This window comes from Cystoisospora suis (assembly GCF_002600585.1).
Source record: "Cystoisospora suis strain Wien I chromosome Unknown contig_2436, whole genome shotgun sequence".
Lineage (NCBI taxonomy): Eukaryota > Apicomplexa > Conoidasida > Eucoccidiorida > Sarcocystidae > Cystoisospora > Cystoisospora suis.
In genome coordinates, this window is record NW_027155235.1 from 5,951 (window position 1) to 25,485 (window position 19,535).

At 47.3% G+C, this 19,535-nt stretch overlaps 5 protein-coding genes across 5 annotated transcripts; 3 read left to right on the top strand and 2 right to left on the bottom strand.

Moving 5' to 3' along the window:
* Positions 1 to 2,621: 2,621 nt before the first annotated feature.
* CSUI_005079 (uncharacterized protein) lies at positions 2,622 to 3,813 on the top strand (the record flags this gene model as incomplete). Its single annotated transcript, XM_068065258.1, has 1 exon — positions 2,622 to 3,813. A coding segment is annotated over exon 1 (411 nt), but the record flags the coding sequence as incomplete, so codon positions are not given.
* A 257-nt stretch (positions 3,814 to 4,070) lies between these two features.
* Positions 4,071 to 7,058, top strand: CSUI_005080 (uncharacterized protein; the record flags this gene model as incomplete). Its single annotated transcript, XM_068065259.1, has 1 exon — positions 4,071 to 7,058. A coding segment is annotated over one exon (2,985 nt), but the record flags the coding sequence as incomplete, so codon positions are not given.
* Positions 7,059 to 7,159: 101 nt separating this feature from the next.
* On the top strand, positions 7,160 to 16,102 carry CSUI_005081 (uncharacterized protein). Its single transcript, XM_068065260.1, has 3 exons — positions 7,160 to 12,545; positions 12,904 to 14,176; positions 14,854 to 16,102. The coding sequence occupies exons 1-2, from the start codon at positions 7,409 to 7,411 to the stop codon at positions 14,172 to 14,174; spliced, it is 6,408 nt and encodes a 2,135-aa protein (XP_067922763.1). The 5' UTR covers positions 7,160 to 7,408; the 3' UTR covers positions 14,175 to 14,176; positions 14,854 to 16,102.
* A 400-nt stretch (positions 16,103 to 16,502) lies between these two features.
* CSUI_005082 (uncharacterized protein) lies at positions 16,503 to 17,754 on the bottom strand. The gene has a single exon (XM_068065261.1). The coding sequence runs from the start codon at positions 17,386 to 17,388 to the stop codon at positions 17,098 to 17,100; it is 291 nt and encodes a 96-aa protein (XP_067922764.1). The 5' UTR covers positions 17,389 to 17,754; the 3' UTR covers positions 16,503 to 17,097.
* Positions 17,755 to 18,017: 263 nt separating this feature from the next.
* Positions 18,018 to 18,693, bottom strand: CSUI_005083 (uncharacterized protein; the record flags this gene model as incomplete). The annotated part of the gene is made up of 1 exon (XM_068065262.1): positions 18,018 to 18,693. A coding segment is annotated over one exon (147 nt), but the record flags the coding sequence as incomplete, so codon positions are not given.
* Between the last annotated feature and the right edge of the window lie 842 nt (positions 18,694 to 19,535).

Here is a 19,535-nt window from a genome sequence, read left to right on the forward strand (position 1 = left end):
CAAACCTAGGAAGCGTAAGAGCAGAGCAAGGAGCCCGCGAGAACCAATGGGCCGGACTGCCGAGCCTTTCGTGACAAGACACAACTCCGGCGTCTAGAACTCATGACGTGATGTGCCTTGTTTGCGAAGCCACACCTACTTGGTGCCTGCCGTACATGGTCTAGGTTTGAACTAGCTCCCAGAAAGCAGGCATTCACCGGGTAGTGAGGGCTAAGTACGCGTCATTTGACTTGCCATGTAGCAGGGGGCCCCCCTCTACATCGTCGTGAGTCGCTGGAGGGACAGGAGCTGCAGGACTTAGATTGGGAGTGCATGAATAGTGGTGTGCACACTGGGCGATGCTGTGCGGGACACTACTCGCACATGACGTCGCAGGCTTTGAACGCCTTGTGAGTCGATGACGGTGTATCGTGCAGGCGCGGCTGGTAACGAGAACGCTCGGTTTTCAGTCTGGCCAGCAAAGTCTGCTCCCCGGGACGCTCCCTAACTTTTACGATTTCTCTTTTTAGTCCTTGGGTAGCCGGCGATCGCATCCATAAGGATATCGATTCAACATCATTGACACATTTGGTAGCAGGTTATATCTTGTTTCGCAACGCGAGATGGAGCTCCCGTTCCACAAGCCGGAAGAGGGATTTCTGCTCCAGGATGCCCGCGAGGCGATGCTTACGTCCTCAAAGGATCCGGTGGCTTCACAATTCGCTCAGAGCCAGCCACCTTCCCCAACCCGAGCTGCACGCAGTCTCACCTATGCTGACGTGGCAAGAAATAGGACGTCCAGTCCTCCGAGGAGCTATGCTCAGGCCCTTCTTTCTGGGGTGTCAGAAGGAAAGGACCCTGAGGACCAGTGTGCGGGAGAGTCTTGCCGTACCGACTTCTTTGGCGACGTGGACTTTCCTGCTTTGGAGACCCGTCCCTCCTGGCCACCACCACGCCGCTTCTCATCGTGGAGATCACATGAAGTACTCGACATTCCCCGTACAAACACCCTGACCTCACGGGCTCGTCAAGCGCCCCACCAGCGGCCGTTGCTGGGCCGCAGTTTTTCTTCGTCCTTCAATGAAAAATCTCACTCCAAAAAGACGCCTCTTCAGCGTCATCCGGACCGCGCACCGCCGCGCGCGTGTCGCTCTGAGACGCAAATGAGCACTAAGCCGGCGAAAAAGAAGAAATCGAAAGCCAGATACCCTGTGCCGTCACCCGCATGGGAACCCCTCTCACCAGTTCGAAGCTCTTCTGAAACTGTCTTTCTGGCTTGGAGGCAACGTGGACGCGACAACAGAGCCTTCCCTTCTCATTATCAACATTTCATGGATGAGACCGCAGTTCTGCTCGAACACGCGAGAACGGCCGAGTTGCAACTCGGTCCGGAGCTCCACAGTCTTTCAGATCCCACGAAACTTTCTCTGACAAACCAGAGGGTGACGGTTGAGGAGCATTATTGGACTTTCGACTTCAACGAGTTTCAGCAGTTCAGCCAGTCACAGTCCCCCGGATTGTTCTGGTCTACGTGTAGCGTGGCCGGCCGGGGGTTCTGTGATCCCCTTATCTCGAAGCTGGAGGGGGAATGGCTTCATCGGTGTGTGCCGCCGTTTTAGAGGCGTCTGCAGGGGTTCTGTATGTAGCGACAGTTCACTTACAAGTTTTTTGGTTCTCTAGTCAGGTAGTGTGCAATCACGCTTGCCTTGTCAAAGTCATTATCGGGGTAGATACCGGCTGCATGTCATTTATAGTGTGTGGAATGGTCTCGTTTCCGTTTCCGCGGAGTTGTGCGGACTTACTTAGGAGACTTTAAGCAAGTGTTTTGCTTCCGAAGAACTTGAAATCAATCATGCACCCAACGAAGGTTCAAGAGAAGGACTTGTACTGGAGTTCTCGTCCACCAGCTAGGAAGCCTGCCCTAGCAGTTTCGTTATCCGCATTGTCTGATCAACCGCCTTACAAACTTACTCTCCTTTATCTTCTGGCTCTCTTCGAGAAAGGCTGCACACCAAGTCTTAATCGGTTCTGCTGCCCGATTTGGAAGTTCTACGTCGCAGCAGCTGTAGTGATAAAAACTGGGGCGAATAGACGTGCCAGCTGACACCGCATTGTTTTCCACTGAAGCTATTCCCATCATTTGTTTACATGACTGCACACGCAAGAAGTGACACTCAGTCTCAGGTCTTTTTCCCTAGTGAAAGGTTTGTTTGCTTGGCGGCGCAGCTGCCGTTCTGCGTGGGACAGCTGCCGACGCGGGCATGGTCTAGTGGCTATGACGTCTGCCTAACACGCAGAAGATCCCGAGTTCGATCCTCGGTGCCCGTATTTGTTTTCTCGTCATTTTCTTTTGTAAAACCTTCTTGTCAAAGTTAGCTTCTTTTGGCTGTTCTCGCGTTGCTTGCTTGGTGCCTGTTCATGTGGCAGTTCGCTTTCAAGTAGGTCTCGATCCGATTCGATCCCCGCTTTCTTCTTTTCGTCCTAGTCGCTTGCATGTTCTCCCACCCTGAAGTATGCATGTCTTACCCTGTTGCATTACTGCCCGCGATGCTCTATCGCAAGCGTTCTTCTCCTCTTAACCTCAAGCCAGTTTTATTAATGGTGTGTTGACTCGCGCCGTTACGGCATTCTTCAGGGGACGACGCGCAGATACAGTATTGCCGCCGGTCACATGCATTTGACTCGATCATGTGTCATTCTTTATCTTCTCTAGCGCTCGACGCCTTCTAGCCTTATGAACATGAGCTTAGCCAAGCGGAAGTCGCTTCCGGCTGGGGTGTTTCACCTTGTGCTTTCTTTTGATCTGCCGTTTCATTTGTTAGCTTCTTTCCTACAAGTGACAGTCGGAAATGATGTGTCGCGTGCAGACCTCTACAGTGACGCTTCAGATACGTAAGATGCGCTTTTAGAATGCCATCTTTGCTCGTGATGCCCAGTGTCACTCGGTGGCTGGTCACCTGTCTCCGGAGACGCCTTGTCTGTCATCCAACAGGCCTCCAAATAGTCCCTTCATCCTTCGGGCATCCATCTGGGCGTTACTTTCCCTCTTGAGCACACATCTCTCTTCACGGCATCGCAACTGCTGAAGGAGCTCGCTTCTTTCTTTTGTGTTTTTTGGCATCCATCCGCATGAGAATCCACATCGATGTTCCTGCCATTGGCGAGACTTCGGCCCGGGAGGAGGCGCCTCCGTTCTTTTTTCACAACTTCACATTGAAGTGCCGCTCAAAAACCCGCGTTTCTCCCGTCTCTCTGCCGCGGCAAGAACGATGACGCAGAGCCTTTTGGGGTGTACATGCAGTCGCCGGCATCTCGTGAGCACTTCTTCCCAGGAAGGGGGGAGACACCAACGCGCTCCAACTTCCTTCAGATCTAGACGTACGGGTCCAGCCCAAACAGAAGATCGACCAACGGCGTCATCATGCTTCCAAGCATTCTTCAGCAGCGTCTAAGCACACCTTCAACAGAGGCTGGTGCCTTGGAAACACTTCGATACAGGAGAGCTCCTCAGGGAATTTCGTCCACGGCATTCACGACAAAAAGACAGAGCCCTTCTTACTCCTTCCTCGGCTCCTCCTCCTCAACAAAAGTTGAATGGAGTGAAGCCCAGCTGGACCGTCTTGAACTCTATCGGCTTGGGAGGCCGTGCAAGTCCGGGGAGGAACCTTCTGACCCTGGTGTAGTACGTTCTTTCTTTCGTCACTATCTCATTCAGGATATAGCCACACAAACACCTTTTGCTCTTCTTACAAAGAGAAGGCAAACTCTTCGGGGAAGACTTGCAGATGCTCATCACTCACGGCGTCATCCCAATCGCCTGCAGTTTCATGGTCAGTCCAGTAGAGATTCTACCAGCACCTGCAGGAGTAGGAGCAAATCAGCTGCTCTTTCCGGAATACAGACAAAGATAGAGAAATGTCATCGTCGTGAATATCTGAACCAGTTGTTTACAGCCAGAGAAGAAGAGTTTTTCCCTGGTGGAAGGAACAGACACTTTTTTCTGTCATCTACTTCAAGTCTCTGTTCAGCCAGTCATCGATCTCGTTTTCTTCCACAAGGTGCGATCCTAGGTGTTAGACCCCCGGATCAATGGAGCCTCTGCGCCATCTTGAATGGTAAAGTCGCATTTCATTCTACCTCTGAGATATCTCGGAGATACAGTAGACGCTCATCATGTGATGACCATCTGGGGAGTTCCTCCAAAAAATCACGAGTCATACACGTAGATCTAGAAAGCAGGAGGGGAGCGGAGGCAACTCGGCGATTCCTCCTAGAGAATCTGCAGTATAGCAAGAGAGCACAGACATCTCAAGGACGACGACGACGGGTGGAAGAAACAGCGGAGATCGGAGAGTTCCGACATCTTTCAGAGAGACGAGTGATTGGAGGTGACACTAGTTCCTCGAATATCGGAGCCAAGGCACGTTGTACAGACGCTGTGAAACACGATGGGAGAGGAAAAGAAAATCGGAAACAACGCGAGGTTTCTGAACCTACACATTCAGCTGGCAGTCCTTCTCATTCGTCAAGACATTCCGAATATGAAACGTCTGCACAGCACTCGGCGAAAACCTCGATGGAGGATTCGTCCGCAACGGCCAGGGCTCGAACCCGATCACCTATTGTGAGGAGTCCCTCCTCAGACAGGTTGAATCCCTCAACCAGAGAGGCTTGTGTAACCGATGAAACGCAGGCAGTAGTGGCTCCGTGTACACATCATGCGCGTCTTCAGAAGAGAGGCGATGAGAGCACCCCTTCTACTACCGACTGCTGTACAGGACAAAATAGGGGGGGGAAGCGATTCTTAGAAGAAATTTCTTCTGCTTCACAAGAAAGGGGACTGTTAGACTCGGACTGGTGCGATATCAAAGAAAGAGAGAAGGTTAAGGCAGGTAGTAAGACAGGAAGAGAAGATCAGAATCATGACGTGTGGTCTACCTCAGAAATATCACAACATCCATCGAAGTCAGGGGAGAGAAGAGGAGAATTGACAGCAGCAGTAGGAGAAAAGGACTTCGTCGAGAAGATACATCCATGTATACCTCTTACGGAGAGTTTGACAGGGGGCGACACACGGCATGATGATGATAGGTCGGTGGGGTCGCAGGGTTCTCATTGTCTGAGGAGAAAGAAGGAAACCGGGGAGGTTCAAAAGAAGAAACAGGTAGAGGAGAAAGGAGAAGAAGATGCTCTTGTCCGAGAAGTTGCACAGATCTTCAAGAGGTCTCTTCGTCAACTTCTTATACCACTACATGAGACAGGAAACTTATCGCCATCTCTACACTCTTCCTTATTACACTCTACCTCTAATCGGATGAAGTCTCTTTCTTCATTTTCATCCACCACCTCCTCTAACAATGACTGCTCCTCTACTTTCTTACATTCCCCCCTCTCCGCAATTGGAGACGACACGGAGAGTCCTGATAACATAGAAGAATTCTCATTCTCTCCCAAACGCGGACCTCATAAGGGGAAGCTACTTCAGTCGTTACTTGAAAGGTCTTCCTTTCCACTTCTATTTGCTTTCATTTGTAAATCTCAGCAACTCCACGCCGAAGGACTTCTTCAGCTCCTTCGCCTAAGTCACAAAAGAAGACTGAGGTCTATCGCTGCCGTACCACCTCCAAATAGGCCTCATGCTCTTCGCCCAGGTGAACGAAGGCTTCTCAGATTGAAACGCGAACTCGAAGAACAGAAGATGAAGCTCAGGGGGTCTAGGAATCATTGTGAAGAAGCTCCCTTAGGTCGGAAAGGACTGTTGAATTCATTTCTTTCTCATCGTGTCCCTCCTTTCTTTACAAAACAGCTTGAAGAAGTTCTTCTTGAGGCTACAAAGAAGTTCACGCTTGTTGATGTTCAGCTCTTCCTAGCAGCTTGTTGCACTCAAGCCCGTCTCCGTACAGTTCGACATACACTTTCCACCTTGGGTGTATGTACACCAGGCCACTTGTCGAGGGATATGTACGATCCAAACCATCCAAGGGACGTCTCAAGCGCAGACAAAATTTCATCTTTTCCCAGAAATACTGCTTTCGCTTCACAACAAGTAGTAAACCAGGACGTCCTGATACCCTCTCTGCTGAAGCAAAGGACGAGCTCTTCTTCGTCTTCTCCTGAAGGAGAAACTAACTCCTTATTCTCTTCTTTCTCTCCGACATCTTCATCTTGTCGCCTACCTTCCTCTCTATGGCCTAACAGCTCGGGGCTGTCCCCCCATCTTTCCGGTCATGTGTGGCTTCTTGATACTCTACTGTCTTCTGCTGTATTGACAGGTGTCTTTACTATCACACGGCGACGACTTTACGAGCTCAATCGTGAACGTTCGAAACACCAGAGCTATCTTAGCTCGACATTGCAGGAAGTTTCACGTGTATCGGGGGGGTGGCTTAACACCTGTCATAGCATCCGTACAGATGAGTGCTCCATTCCTGACAAAGGCAGAGATGTAACTCAGGGAAGGGCTTCAGAGAAACTGTCTGATACAATGTCCCCTGAAGAGAACTCCAGATCGATCCTGTCGTCGTCCATGTATGAGAAAGAGAGTGATGCTACAAGGAGAGCCTCTATAGACGCTTATAATGATAGCGAAGAAGATAAACATATGCAAAATCAGCAAATTTGTGTTACCTCGTTATCATTACCAGCTTCTTCTTCTTCTTCTACGTCGATTCCTCTATCCTTCAGTGATGGACACCATATCGATCCTGTGAGTCTATCGACGTTATCTCGCCAGTTTGCCTCTATTCTCCCTCATTCTCCCCCCGAGTCATCCTCAGGGTATCTCTTTCATCAGCAACAGCTACGTGCCAATCAGCAATGGAGACAGGAGTGGAGACGTGATATGAAAACTGTAGAGCGTTTGCTTGTTCATTTCTCGTCTCTCTCTGCACTCCTATGTCAATCCTCTTCTTCTCCTTCTCGTCTCCATACACCTTTTTCGCTCGCACCAACAGCAGAAGTAGAGCACATACCTGCTGGATATCAACAATCTGACACTTCTCCTAAAGGTGGTGAAGCCGCCATTGCTCCCTCATTAACTTGCATGCAACAGTCTCTTTGCACCTTGAGAAGAGATGAAGTGAATGACCCTGTCTTTTCTGAAACTCCTCTATCGGACTCAAACTTCGTGAAACTCTCGATAACTTTTCTTCGCATTCTACTTCGACTTCTTCAAACCCCTGTCTCCGTTACGGGGGGCCCCGAGACGGGACAACCATCTTCCTCATGCCATCTCATCAATGATCGTACGTCTCTTCTTAACTGCTCACGTCTCTTTGATAGCTCCCTGGGCTCCTCTTCATCATTGTCTTCTACAGGAGGCACCCACGCTTGTCAAGTTAACAATGATGAGTTAGGAAATTCTCCATCCCCTCTTTCCCCTCCTACCTTCTTTCCTTTCTGTCTTGTTCATCCTTCGTCGTTAGCTCGAATGATTCTCGTGTGTACTTCCCCTCCTATACTTTCGTCTATAAGTCTCGATTCTCTTACGACAGTTTTGCGAGAAGATGTCAAGGAAACAAAGTCTCTAGATACACTCCTATCAAATGTATACCAAGCTCTGCATGTACAGCTTGCCCAACAGCCAGACAAGCTAAGAACAGAAGACTTAGTTGGTTTATTAGAAAGACTAGAGGAGAGACTTGTACATACGCCTTACACACCTTCTTTCCTAGCGGTTGTTCATAACGAGATCAAACCTCAGGCCATCTGTGGCGAAGGCGGTTCCAAGTCAAAACTCTCTTCTTCTTTGTCTTCTTCTCTGGTGTCTCCTAAGTCATTTTCTTTCTCACCGTCTTCAAGCTTGTCATCTGATAAGAAGCGAGATGCCTTTGTCAACTCTGAAAACGCGTCTATTCTACCGAACCGCCTTGTCACTCCTCAGAGCCCTCTCCTGTCTTCAGCCAAAGGAACACCAAACAGCTACTGCTTTCGTGACGGCATGGGAGATACCGAGGGAGACAGGTCCTCAGACGAGAAGAGCAGCCCGCGTGACAAACAAGAGAACGATGGAAATCTCATGACAACTTGGGGACCTAGTAAGGAGGACAAACTGAGAGCCATGATAGAATTTCTTCTCTTCGAAGTTCTGCCCTCCCGTATGGACACGCTGTCTGTACACCTCAATCAGAGGTGTATCGACATCGCGAAGAAGCTTCAAACAAAGTTTTCTCATCACCCGATAGCATCTTCCTCAGCAAATGTAGCTAATGAAGAGACAACGACAAAAATGAAGAATCTTGAGAAACTTCTATCGAAGTTGGTGGACTCTGCTCATCACACCACGACGGACCCACGGAATGTGACCGTTCCCTTTTATCAACCCCATGTCTCTACAGATCGAAGCAACTTTCCATCCGAGCGGGAGGTTGTCGATCTGGAGCAGTCTGAAAATCACGAAGAAAGCGGAGAGAGTTCCAAAGAAATGCCTGTCAAAATACAAGACGGACGGAGGAACACCACCCTCTTACCTGAGAGTAGAAGACAACAAGTCGTTAGGCAAGGACCCCAAGCAGATTTGATGGGACAGAGAGAGGAGATTGTACGGGGCTTGAAAAGTGCGATGGTCGTCGTACCAGAAACTCCACTAGGAGAAGACAAAGAAAAAAGGAGTGACGGAAATTTCATAACCACCTCCCATCATGTGGGGAGAAAAAGACGAGATTTCCGACCAAAGATGAAGAAGAACAGGCATGAAGAAGAAAACAAAGAGGAGATCTCGCGTTGTTCTGAAGGAGAACAACATGAAAAGCCACATATGAACACGGTGTCTCTTATCCATACGAAGGAACGGTTCTCTTCTGATCTCTTGCCGTCATCTAATCTGATACTTCTCAATCTGGCAGCATCTCATCATCCTTCGTCTCGTCGTCTGAACCTTCAGGCTCCAGCTAACATGGAATATCATCTTCAGTCATATTCATGTTCCCCCCTTTCATCTCCTTCAATCAGATGTCTCCTGTCCCTCTTTGTTGGCAACGATATGAAGAAGCAGACTATCGAACGAGATCAAGCTCGCTCGACTATGAGAGCTACGGCTTTCCTCTATGTACGTTGTCGTAGATACAAGAAGAGACTTCAAGCACCTCTAGATCTTCTCTCCGGACTTTCGAAACTCCTCATAAAAAGATATGAACACGAGAGACAGGAGAGATATCACATGATACGAAATCGATTGGTCTACACGGAGGCAGAGGCAAAAGGACGGAGAGAAGAAGTTCTTCTCTCTGAATCTCCTTCACAAGTTCAAGACATGACGGATGTGAGGCCGCTATCAGCTCAACAGCTTACCTCTTCTCTACAGGATTCCTTCGTTTTGCTGGAAAATGAAGAAAGTAGGAAAGAGATACGGAGAAATGCTTTACATTCATCTTCTCATGAAGAGAAAAACAAGAGAGAACAAGATTCTCATCTCCTCCCGTCTCTTCTTCAACTGGAAGATGATAAGCTCTTCCCTCAATCCGAGCAAGTATCGTTGTCGCCGGTCCCATTGTGTGATCTTTTCCTTCACCTACAAAAGAGGGGGGAGATGAAAAAGAACAGAAAACGAAATCTCCTTGTGAACGACCGCTTGGTGCTAGATAAGCTGTCTAGAGACGAGAAACAAGGCAAGCAACCTATCTCTTACTCCCCGCACGACATGGATCCACAAAAGACTTCTTCTTCTTGTTCTTCTTCGTTCTCTTCTTCGTCGCAGAAAGATTACGGAGCAGCATCCCCCCTCAAGCCAAGTGAAGAAGAAGACGAAGAGGACGTCCAACAAGAGAGAGAACACCGACAAAGGAGAGGGGCGTCAGTCTCTCAACGAATGACGGCGGAGAGGGAGGAGAGCCTTGCCATGAATCACTTTATAAGAGATCAAGAGATACGGGATAGAGATGAAGAAGAAAGACAGAATTCTATACCAGATATACTAGAGAAGAAGACCTGTGTAAGGAGTGCTGATGATATAGAAATGAAACTGGGGGAGGGGATGAATGAGCACATCCTACCCTCCTATGTAGGTCCTATGAATATTGTTCAAGAACTTCAACGTCTTCTTTGTCTTCCGCCCGAGCGGTGGAAATCTCATATGGCGTCCCTGGCGACCTTAAAGCTTCTGCAGGTGTTGAAAGTCTGTGCCTATCAATATGAGGGAGTCGTCAGTTTCTTGGAGAAACACCAAGACCAACTGATTCTCCCCCCTCTCTCATCTCTAGTAGTAGCTCAAGAGAAGAAGGAGAAGCATAGAAAACATTCTATCGAAAGTCCCCGTAGAACAGTCGACTTGGGTAGAAGAGATATATCTGCATCCAAGAAAGAGAAGGAGAGCTCTTCTTCTTCTTTGTCTCTTAAAGGCTCACTCGTTCCTAACGTAGATACAACTGCAGAAGTTTCTCGTACACGTCCCCTGGATGGATTCAATGAAGAAGGAGACAGAGTCTATGGAGCTGTCCTAGCTCAGGCAATATTACCATGGGGCCGCTTAGATGCGTTTCTTATGTGTCTCTTAGATGTTTTAACTTCTCAACTTCACCGTAAATACAACAAGTCTGGCGAAGACGGAGGCGTTTTCCATAGAGTAGCTGCGAGCTTGATGGAGGATGATAGAGGAAATAAAGAGAGAGCAACAGCCGTCATGAGAGGATCGCCGGAGGGAATGGCGAGAGGGAATCTTGAAAGATTAGAAGAGACAGAAGATAGGGATGAATTACGTGGACTTCAATCTCCAAGAGGTCAACGACAGTTGAGGTCGACCTTAAGGCTTGTGACTCCAAGAGATGTGTCTCTGGGAGCAAGTATTCTTCGAGCTCTCGCTGTTCTGCAGCAGAGTCACAAGAAGTTCTACCAGGGGTACATGGAGAGGAAAGACTTTGCCGGAAGCAGATCTTCAGAGAAGGATGGGTGGATAGCTCAAGAAGATCGGGAAAGAAAGACACCTGAGGTAGGAGAAGGAGTGATAGACGAGATTGTCTTCGACAAAGAAGAAGAGAATCGAGGTGAAGAGAGAGAGGACATGATGACAAGAGGAACGGATGATGGCAGAAGGAAAACCGTCATAGACGAAAGAGGAGAGAAGAAGAAAGATAGTGGAGGAAGAAGAATAAGGGTAGAAATGAAGAAGGCATATCAGACAAGGATGAGAGAAGAAGAAATGGCGAGAGGGAGATCAAAAGATGATAGAGGGATGGGGGTGCTGTTGAAGAGTATAATACATCAATGTGCTGAAGAAGTTTTAGAGCTTCTCCTTCCGAGTCATAGACTGTGGAAACTTTCTTTACTGCAGTTTGTGCAAGTTGTCTATGCGACCGAAGTTCTCTTTCTTCTTTCCCCTTCTTCTACTATGAAGGGTTCCTTCACATCTCTTTCTCAATCTTCTTTCCCACAGATGGACTCTCCTTCTCTTACAGGTATCTCTCCATCTTCGTCCCTTTGCAGAACCTCTATGTTGTCAGCATCTATAAGACCAGATCAAGAGAAGACCAGGGAAGACTCTACTCCCCTCACTGACACTAGAGGAGACAAGCTCAGCGAGACAGGGACAGAACATCTCTCATCCTACAGTACGCAACAAGCGTCTCTCTCTCCAACACCTTCAACCTTGACTTGGGGGAAAGTTCCCATGGCTTCCCCCTTTGAACCTTGTCTATCTTACAATAGACGAGAAGACCAACCGAAAACCTTGACGTGGGGGAGTCACTCTCGGCTTCTTTCAGATCTCTCTCCATCAGTGAAGAGACATCTCTTTGCACTCGTCGCGGTGACGGAGAGCCTTTTACATCCTTTACCAGGAATGAAGAGGGTGAATGGCCACCGGGGTGATAGAGAAAGTTCATCATGCACCTTTCAAGTATCTAAAGACCAACAAGAAGGAATGCTATGTAAGGAACCAGAGAAGCAGGAGACGGAGCTAGGGGAAGAACACAACATACAGTCTTCGGTCATGACTATGGATGAACGGTGTGGCACGGCAATAGAAACTTCAAGTAAAGCACAGGAAAGTACCTCAGGAGCTGAGAGGGTGGAGACGAAGAGAAAGATGATAAAGGAGAAGAAGGCGACTTCGAAGATAGAAGGTTTGATCTCTTTCTCTTCTCTCCATCATAGTCCCCGGCGAACTCCATTGCCGTTCACAGCTATAGCCCCGCTCACTCGGTCTTTTACTGCGATGTATCGACATGTATATCTTTCTGTAGAACAACTGCGAATAGAGAGGAAAGACAGGGAGCCTTTAGCCAAGAGAAACGCGGAGAAAAAGACACTCAGAACTTGTGAACAAGATCACCAAGAAGAAGGAAGAGAACTAGCAGAAGGCATAACGGTCGATGAAGCGGCGACCTTACAGAGGGGTCAAGACTCGATTCGCCTTAAGACTGTCGCTACGGCCAAGCCTTCATTGGACGAGCCCTATATTCGCCGCCGGCGGAGCTTCGATGATAGGAGGGAAAAAGAGGAACGGGAGATCGTTGACAAGAGCCTACGTGATGGAGAAGCTCTCTTAGAGGAGTATGAGAAGGTTCTTCTCCGTTTAGCTGCTGAGGCTGTCTGTGTCTCTCATCGTCTGAGTGAGAAGCACTGGAGAACTATAGGTATGTAAGGAAGGAAATAGGTCATATGCCAAGACTCTGAAAGTCGAGAGAGTCACGTCTTCTTACTCACCTCATTTAAGCCTAAGTGGGTATGTGTATGCATATGTATCCAGGTATAAATGTGCTTGCACGAATATGTCTGCCTGTCTGTATATATATGAATACATCTGTATATCTCATTGCTTTGCTTTCTTTTAGATGCCGAAGTTGCCTCTCCTGGATGTCTCGAAAGAAGCGCGAGAGACGCGATAAGGTGTAGGTGTACTATATGCTTGTCATCCTTCTTGTTTCCCCCCCTATCCTCGATACTCAGCATGAATGGATGATCGTTCTTTCTCTTCCTTTCTCTTTTCCACAGTTCGCTCCCTGTTATCTACGGTCTCGTCATCATCTTTTTTACCTTTCTTCTTCTTTTCTCTTCCACTTCGTCTTCGGACAACAGAGGCAAACAACGAACGAGCCTTCTCCTCCTGGTCTTCCTGTCATCTCGATAATAGAAGGGACGGCTACCACGCACGCCTCTCTTGTTTCTCTCCAGAGAGCTCCGTTCTAAATGATACTCTATGCAATACATCTAAAAGAGTTTCTCCTCGTCTCTCGAAAGACTTACAGTTCTTACTAGGGTATCTCAAACGGTGCTCTCACGACCCCAGGTCTTCTACTTCCTTCAGTCCCCTCAAAGGGGCATGTACAATCCCTGCCGGTAGAACTTCTATCGACCGTACAAGGTCTTCTCTCACTCCTTCATCTTCCTCGTTCTTACGTCTCTCTTCTTCTTCCTCCCCATCGTCCAGATCTTCTTCCATCCCTTCTTCCCCCTTCTCTGCCATTCATCCAGTTGCCAGGTTTCTCAAGGAGACGGTGATGCTATATGAGGAGGAAAAGAGAAGGAAGTCTCTTTTTCTACATCGAGCTTCGCGTTCTAGTTCTCACGCGGATCCTTCTCCTCCATCCATGAATCTCTCAACATCTTCTCTCAGTTACCTCCCAGCAAAGTTCTCTCCGCAGATGTCTCTGGATGGGAAAGAAGCTCGCGGTCGTAGGAAACAGAGTGGAGAGAGAAAACGTCTTTTCTTGACCCCAAGGTCAAAGGGAGGAAGTCAACAAGAGGAGTCGCTCCATCCTGTCCGTGGTGTCGGCTTATATGAGAAGAACAAAGAGATATCAGACACGGAAGCGAAGGGGAAGGAAAAGAACGGAGAAGTAGAGGAAAGTCTTGGGAGACGAAAGAAGAAGATGAAGAGCTTGTTTCAAGGCTATCATACAGAAGGAGGCTCTGGATGTTCTTCTCAAACCTCAGAAGAGGAAGAAGAGCGAGAGAGATTACCTAGAGAAAGAAAAGAAGAACTTCTTGAAGAGGATATGGCAGCCGAGTTAATCCAGCGGTTTATGAACCCAATGCTTGCTACAGAGGAAGGGACATATCTACCCCCAGAACGAGTCGACAAGCCGCCGGGAGAGAGGTATTCACTCCATCTATATCAGGCAGATGCCAATCTGCTAGGGGAGAAAACAAGGAGGGGAACTGCATGCGAAGAAGAAACGCCGTCTGGAGAGAAGGAGATGGGAGTGAAGAATGTTGATCTAGCAACCCCCACCAAAGGCCCCGGATCAGAGAGGTGTTTCTAAAGGTGAGGCAGAAGGAAGATCATCCTTTATGGTAGTTTGTCAAACACCTTCGCACAAAACCATCGTCACCTGCTCTTGTTCTCTCCATGCTTGTACACACCTCACATGCACATACATAGATACATATATAGAAGATAGATATGCATATAGATAGATATAGATAGAGACATATAACCGTTTGCATCTCTCTACATATACATATACCTGACTATGTATGCGAACAGGTGCAATACACATGTGTATATCTTTCATCCGCATCTCTCTCTATATGCATATGTAAATCTATACCTATATACATGTCAATCTATATAAATTTATCTATCTATATGTATATATATCGACATATGTGACGCTGTGTATGGGAAGAGGTGTAGATACTTATGATACAGAATGTACCCTCACTCACCCATGCGGAGACTAGGGAGGGCCACGTACAGGAGGGATGATGATTGACATCTCTGCTGTCTATTCGAATTTTCAATGTGAATAAGAAACGACAGTTTCTTAGCAAAGTTCATCTCTTTCTTCTCTGCGAAGTTCGCCTATGTAAAGTGAAGGTCTTTCGTAAGCTAACATAAGACTTGCTAGCCAGCCGTAGATCCATTCTTCCTTCAGAAGTAAGAAAGACACAGACAGAAGTGCTTCTCTGATAATTTGTACTTGGAGACTTGTATTTCAGGAAACTGATACATAGCAAGCCCTGCCCCTGACCCTGCAGCTTCCTATTTAGTAGGGCCTCCTGTCTCTCCCCCAGCTCTACAGTCGACAGCAGTACGAGGAGGAAAAGACGGACAAGACAGGAAGAGCTCGCGGCTCAGTTCAGTTTTGTCTTGAAGTGCTACGTGATCGCAAGAAGAAGAGGAAGCGAATGAATGCCGTGAGAGAAGCTGCAAAGATCTCGTTCTCAACTCCTTGACACGCCGAAGAAAATGATGAGGGGGGTATTAGGAAGTCGCACCGAACGGACTCTATCACATCATCTAGCCAACCCCCTCCTGACAGGCTTGCCGAAAACAGGCCTCACCCGTAGTAGTAGTGGTAGTGGTGGCGGTAGTAGTAGTAGATCATCATACTGCTAAGACAGCTTCTTCTCCCGACCCGTCACTCCTTTCTTTCTCTTTGTTCTCTTTTTCTCGCTTGTTCAACTGGGTATCCGCCGGCTACGGCTCCTTTATGTAGTGATGGCGTGCATGCACACGCGAGAGATGATTTGCACATGTCCCGTGGTGTGTAGCAAACACACACCTCGCTGGGAAGTTTTCTTTATCCTAGACCACCACCTCCACTTCAAATACTTAGCGAAGCTGTTTTGCGGCAAGCTATCTGTCGAGCTTACACGGGTGTTTTGCCACAGCCAAGAGGGAGAAGAGGTTCCTGCCAGGGGATGATAGACTCGTATCTGTCGTTATCTATCTTCTGTCGTCTCCCTTGATTCTTCTTGTACTGGAACGTGTCGCTGAGCTTCATTTCGTAGTGATAAGAGGAGTCTTCTACTTATTTGCTCTAGGCTGGGAAGAAGACGATCGGAGAGCTGCTCGGTTTTCATTTTCTGTTCGGCTGTTCTGCCTCCTTACCTTGTGATGGATGATGTATGTAAGTGCATTTACTCTATCTCCCCTGTACATACACTCCTCCAAACGGTTTTTTCGTATCCATTCAGGCTGCAAGTTCGTCTGTATGTGTGCACACATGTATCTGCGAGCTGTTGTATGACTTAGTATGTAGCGCGAATGTGTATGCAGTCGGTGAGATCCTTCCAGCTTCGCCTCTTCCGTTGTGTGCCTTCACGAGGCGTCTTTTTCGGTTTATCATACCTAGGATGATAGAATACAAAAGAAAAGGTCGAATCTGAAACTTCTTTTTCTCTTTTCATCTTGACCGTCATTTCAGCTTCTTTGCTCAGATCCTACATAGCTCATTCACGTCTGACGTGTTTCTCAAGTTCAACTTTCAAACGTTCTTCCGATGTGTAGTAGTCTGTGGAAGATACACACGCCTACCCATCTATCCAACAGGAACTCTCGAGAGCCATGTTGACAAGACAAGCTCACGAAAGAAAGAAGTTGACAAATGCCTGTCTCATCCGAGAAGAACCTCTCGGCTCTGTCGTCCTGCATTACACCTCCCTAATAAATTATCCCTCTCCTTCCTGGTAGCGAGATACAGGAGGGAAGAAGTACGTGAGTCTATCCTACGCAGCCATTCCAAGCCCTCCAGTTGAGAAAGACAGTCGGCTAAAGAAGATGATGCTAAGGGAGATCTCGAATATCTATATGAAGAAAGGAAGAGGAGACTTGACTTTCTTCTTCAAAGCCACATTTTTTAAAAGTGATGAGTTAGCTGATAAAGAAGCAGGAAGAGGAAAAAAGTAGCGGCGGAAGTGTATGTACAAGACTCGATGGGGAGACACTTAGATTCAATCGAGGTGTCGTTAACGTCTCAAGGAGCGACACATCATCGATCATTGGCAACAACCCTCACTCTTTGTTTGCATGCACTCCAAAGACGAAGAGAAACACGAGGAGGTAAATGAAGGCATCAGTCGAACAAGAAATTGCAGTCAATCAGTCAATCCATCCCTTTCCCTCGGATGGTGGGAAACAAAGACAGTTCGTTTGTCGAGCATCTGCCCACCAACGGAGCCTCCGTCCCTCGTTTCATTCATCACATGGACTCCCAAGAGTATCCACCTGTCCTTCCTTCCTTCTGTCTTTTTTCATAAGGAAGAAGATAAGAGGAGTAGCAATGAAGATAGAGGGGCCAGAGCAGCAGAAAGGTGTTAAGATGATCGACAATTGTACGGCGATGACCTTACCTTCTCTCTGAACGACTATGGCTCCGATTCTTCAGCCTTTCTCTGTAGTAGAGCTAGGTCTAGACTCCTAGTGAAGTCTGGTATGATTCTCTTCATGACTAGTAACTATCACACACTGCTTTTTAGTCTTTTTTGTCTCCTTACCTTCGGTGGCAGTTTAGCAGTAGTTGCACGAGAGAAAGAAACCTTTTTACTCGGCTCCCGCAGTCTCTCTGCCTCTTTTGATGTATGCTGTCTACCCCTCATTCTTGATCCTTCAAGGATGAAGACGTAGACTACTGAGCTACTCATGTATGATGATAGACAAAAAGAAAAAGACGGGAAAGTAACCGGCAGCTTGGCTTTCCGCTTTTTTCTTTTATTTTCACATGAAGCCTTTTTCGGTTCTTTTTCTATCATGACTGATTGAAATTTCCCTCCATCGATCCATCCTTCCTTCTTATCGTCTCTCCATGCGAAGAGAGAGAGTGTTTGAATCTATGTGTGAAGAAGGAGAGAGAGCGAGGCTCGTGTGAATGAAGAGAGAGATACATCATAGCCACGTTCTTACCCCGACTTAAGAAAAACACGTATAGTAGTCCTTACTATAGAAAGAGAAGTCTATTTCTCTGTTTCTTCGTCTAGCACATGACTCGATCAGTACGAGACAACAGAAGAACAACTTTCTTCCTTCTCCCTTCCTTTTCCAAGCTCTCTCGAACCTCCTATTCACCCCCCCCCTCCTTTCCCGTTTTGTTTGTCGTCACGTCAAGAGTCTGTCCGAGGGGCTCGCCTCTCCTCAGTGATGATCATCTATATCTCTCTCTATTCATCTATACACTATATATATATATATATATCAAGAACCAGCTGAAGACAGACAGACAGAAAGAAAGAGGATTGCTGTAGACGATCTACAGAACTGGAGGAGACTAACAGTGAGAAAGGAAGGAAGCCCAACCTGGCGGTGCCTGTGTGGCTGCCCGTTGCCTTGGACGAACTTGCCCAATCGACCTCTGTACACTCGACATTCATCTATCTATCTATCAACCTATCCGTTCTCTCTCTCTCTCTCTCTGTGACTTCTCCTACAAAAACCGATGTAGAACCTTTTTTTCTTTCGAAGAAGTCTATCTTGAAATGACGGTCGTTTTACTCGCGATGAAAGCCAATGAGAAGAACTGAAGGAGAACAAGAAACGTCACTCTGACAAGACACTCCAAAAGAAGGGAACACAACAGAAAAAAAGCCCCACGCCCTCATACTCCTGCTGCTATACTAGCGTCCTATCTCTCTCTCTCTTTCTCGAGCCGACTTCTACTGAGTCACAGATTCACCATTCATCTTTTCAAAAGCCTAGACTCCCGAGGTGACGTTGGGTGACGGATACATTCGCCACAGACAGAGAATGAACGACACACCCGTGTTCTATAGGAGAAGGAAGGAGAAGCAGTCCCTTTACCAGCCAGAGAGACAGAGAGAGAGAGGGAGAGACAAAATTCTTAGAGAGACACCGTTTCTTCGTCTGTGTGAAGAGACGAGAGGATAGTGATGACACCCCCACCCATCGCTTCTTCTCATAGGAAGAACAACAAATGACTGGAAGAAGAAAAAGAAGAGGCAGAACGGCTTCTCCCTTCGAGCACCTCAGTAAGGTCTGGAACTATGCCTGGCGCGAGGATGATCGTTTTCGACAATCGAAGCAATCTGTGCCTGCATAGCTGAAGTCCAGCCAGGGAAAGACACACAAGCAGAGATACACAGAAAGAGACGAAGAGATAGAGAGACAGATAGACAGTTCTCGGATAGAGATACAGAGGCGAAAACAGACAGAGAGCTGGATAAAGAAACAGATGCAGAGAGAGGTTGTCTCCCAGTCTGCTTCTCGTTGTCTAAGGCGTCAAACACGTGAGCTAGTTGGGAAGCATCCTCCGTCACAGCAGATTCATATATATATATATATATATATATCTACATCTGTATACGTCCCTCTTATATCTTTTAAAGAAGGAGTAACAACTTTCTGTAAGAGTAGTTTCTGCGCCTACACCGATGCCTAGCACCACCCATCTTAGGTATGAAAGGAAAGATGAGAAAGATGAACGAAGAGCTCTGTCAAAATTCAAATGCAAATGGGTGAAATGAAGATCATGTGTTTACTGAGTGAGGTATTGAGACGCTGGATCAACGCGAAGTAGAACGACACAAGTGAGAGATGAGCTACACATCCGTAGGTCTCGTCTAAGCCATCCCCACTTTCGCTCTTTTTCACTCCGGCGTTTTCAGCAGAAAGTTTATAGAGACACCCCCCCTCTAGTGCCAATGTCAAGAAGGGACATACAACACATGACAAAGACGACTCCTACAGATCCTCCTTCCTTATATATATCCACACACATGTATAATACATACATAGAGAGACCCATATTCCCGTGTATTAGATACCACTGTCTTCAACAGTTCCTCTATCTATCTACCTACCTAACTTTAACTTACCTATCTATCTATCTATCTTTAATCTATCTATCTATCTATCTTTAATCTAGCTATCTATCTATCTCTAATCT

Coding starts and splice junctions, on each gene's coding strand:
- CSUI_005081 (XM_068065260.1), top strand. CDS start 7,409: ATGATTCTCGTGTGTACTTCCCCTCCTATACTTTCGTCTATAAGTCTC. Junction 12,546..12,903: donor GAAGCACTGGAGAACTATAG/GTATGTAAGGAA, acceptor TCTTTTCCACAG/TTCGCTCCCTGTTATCTACG.
- CSUI_005082 (XM_068065261.1), bottom strand. CDS start 17,388: ATGATAGAAAAAGAACCGAAAAAGGCTTCATGTGAAAATAAAAGAAAA.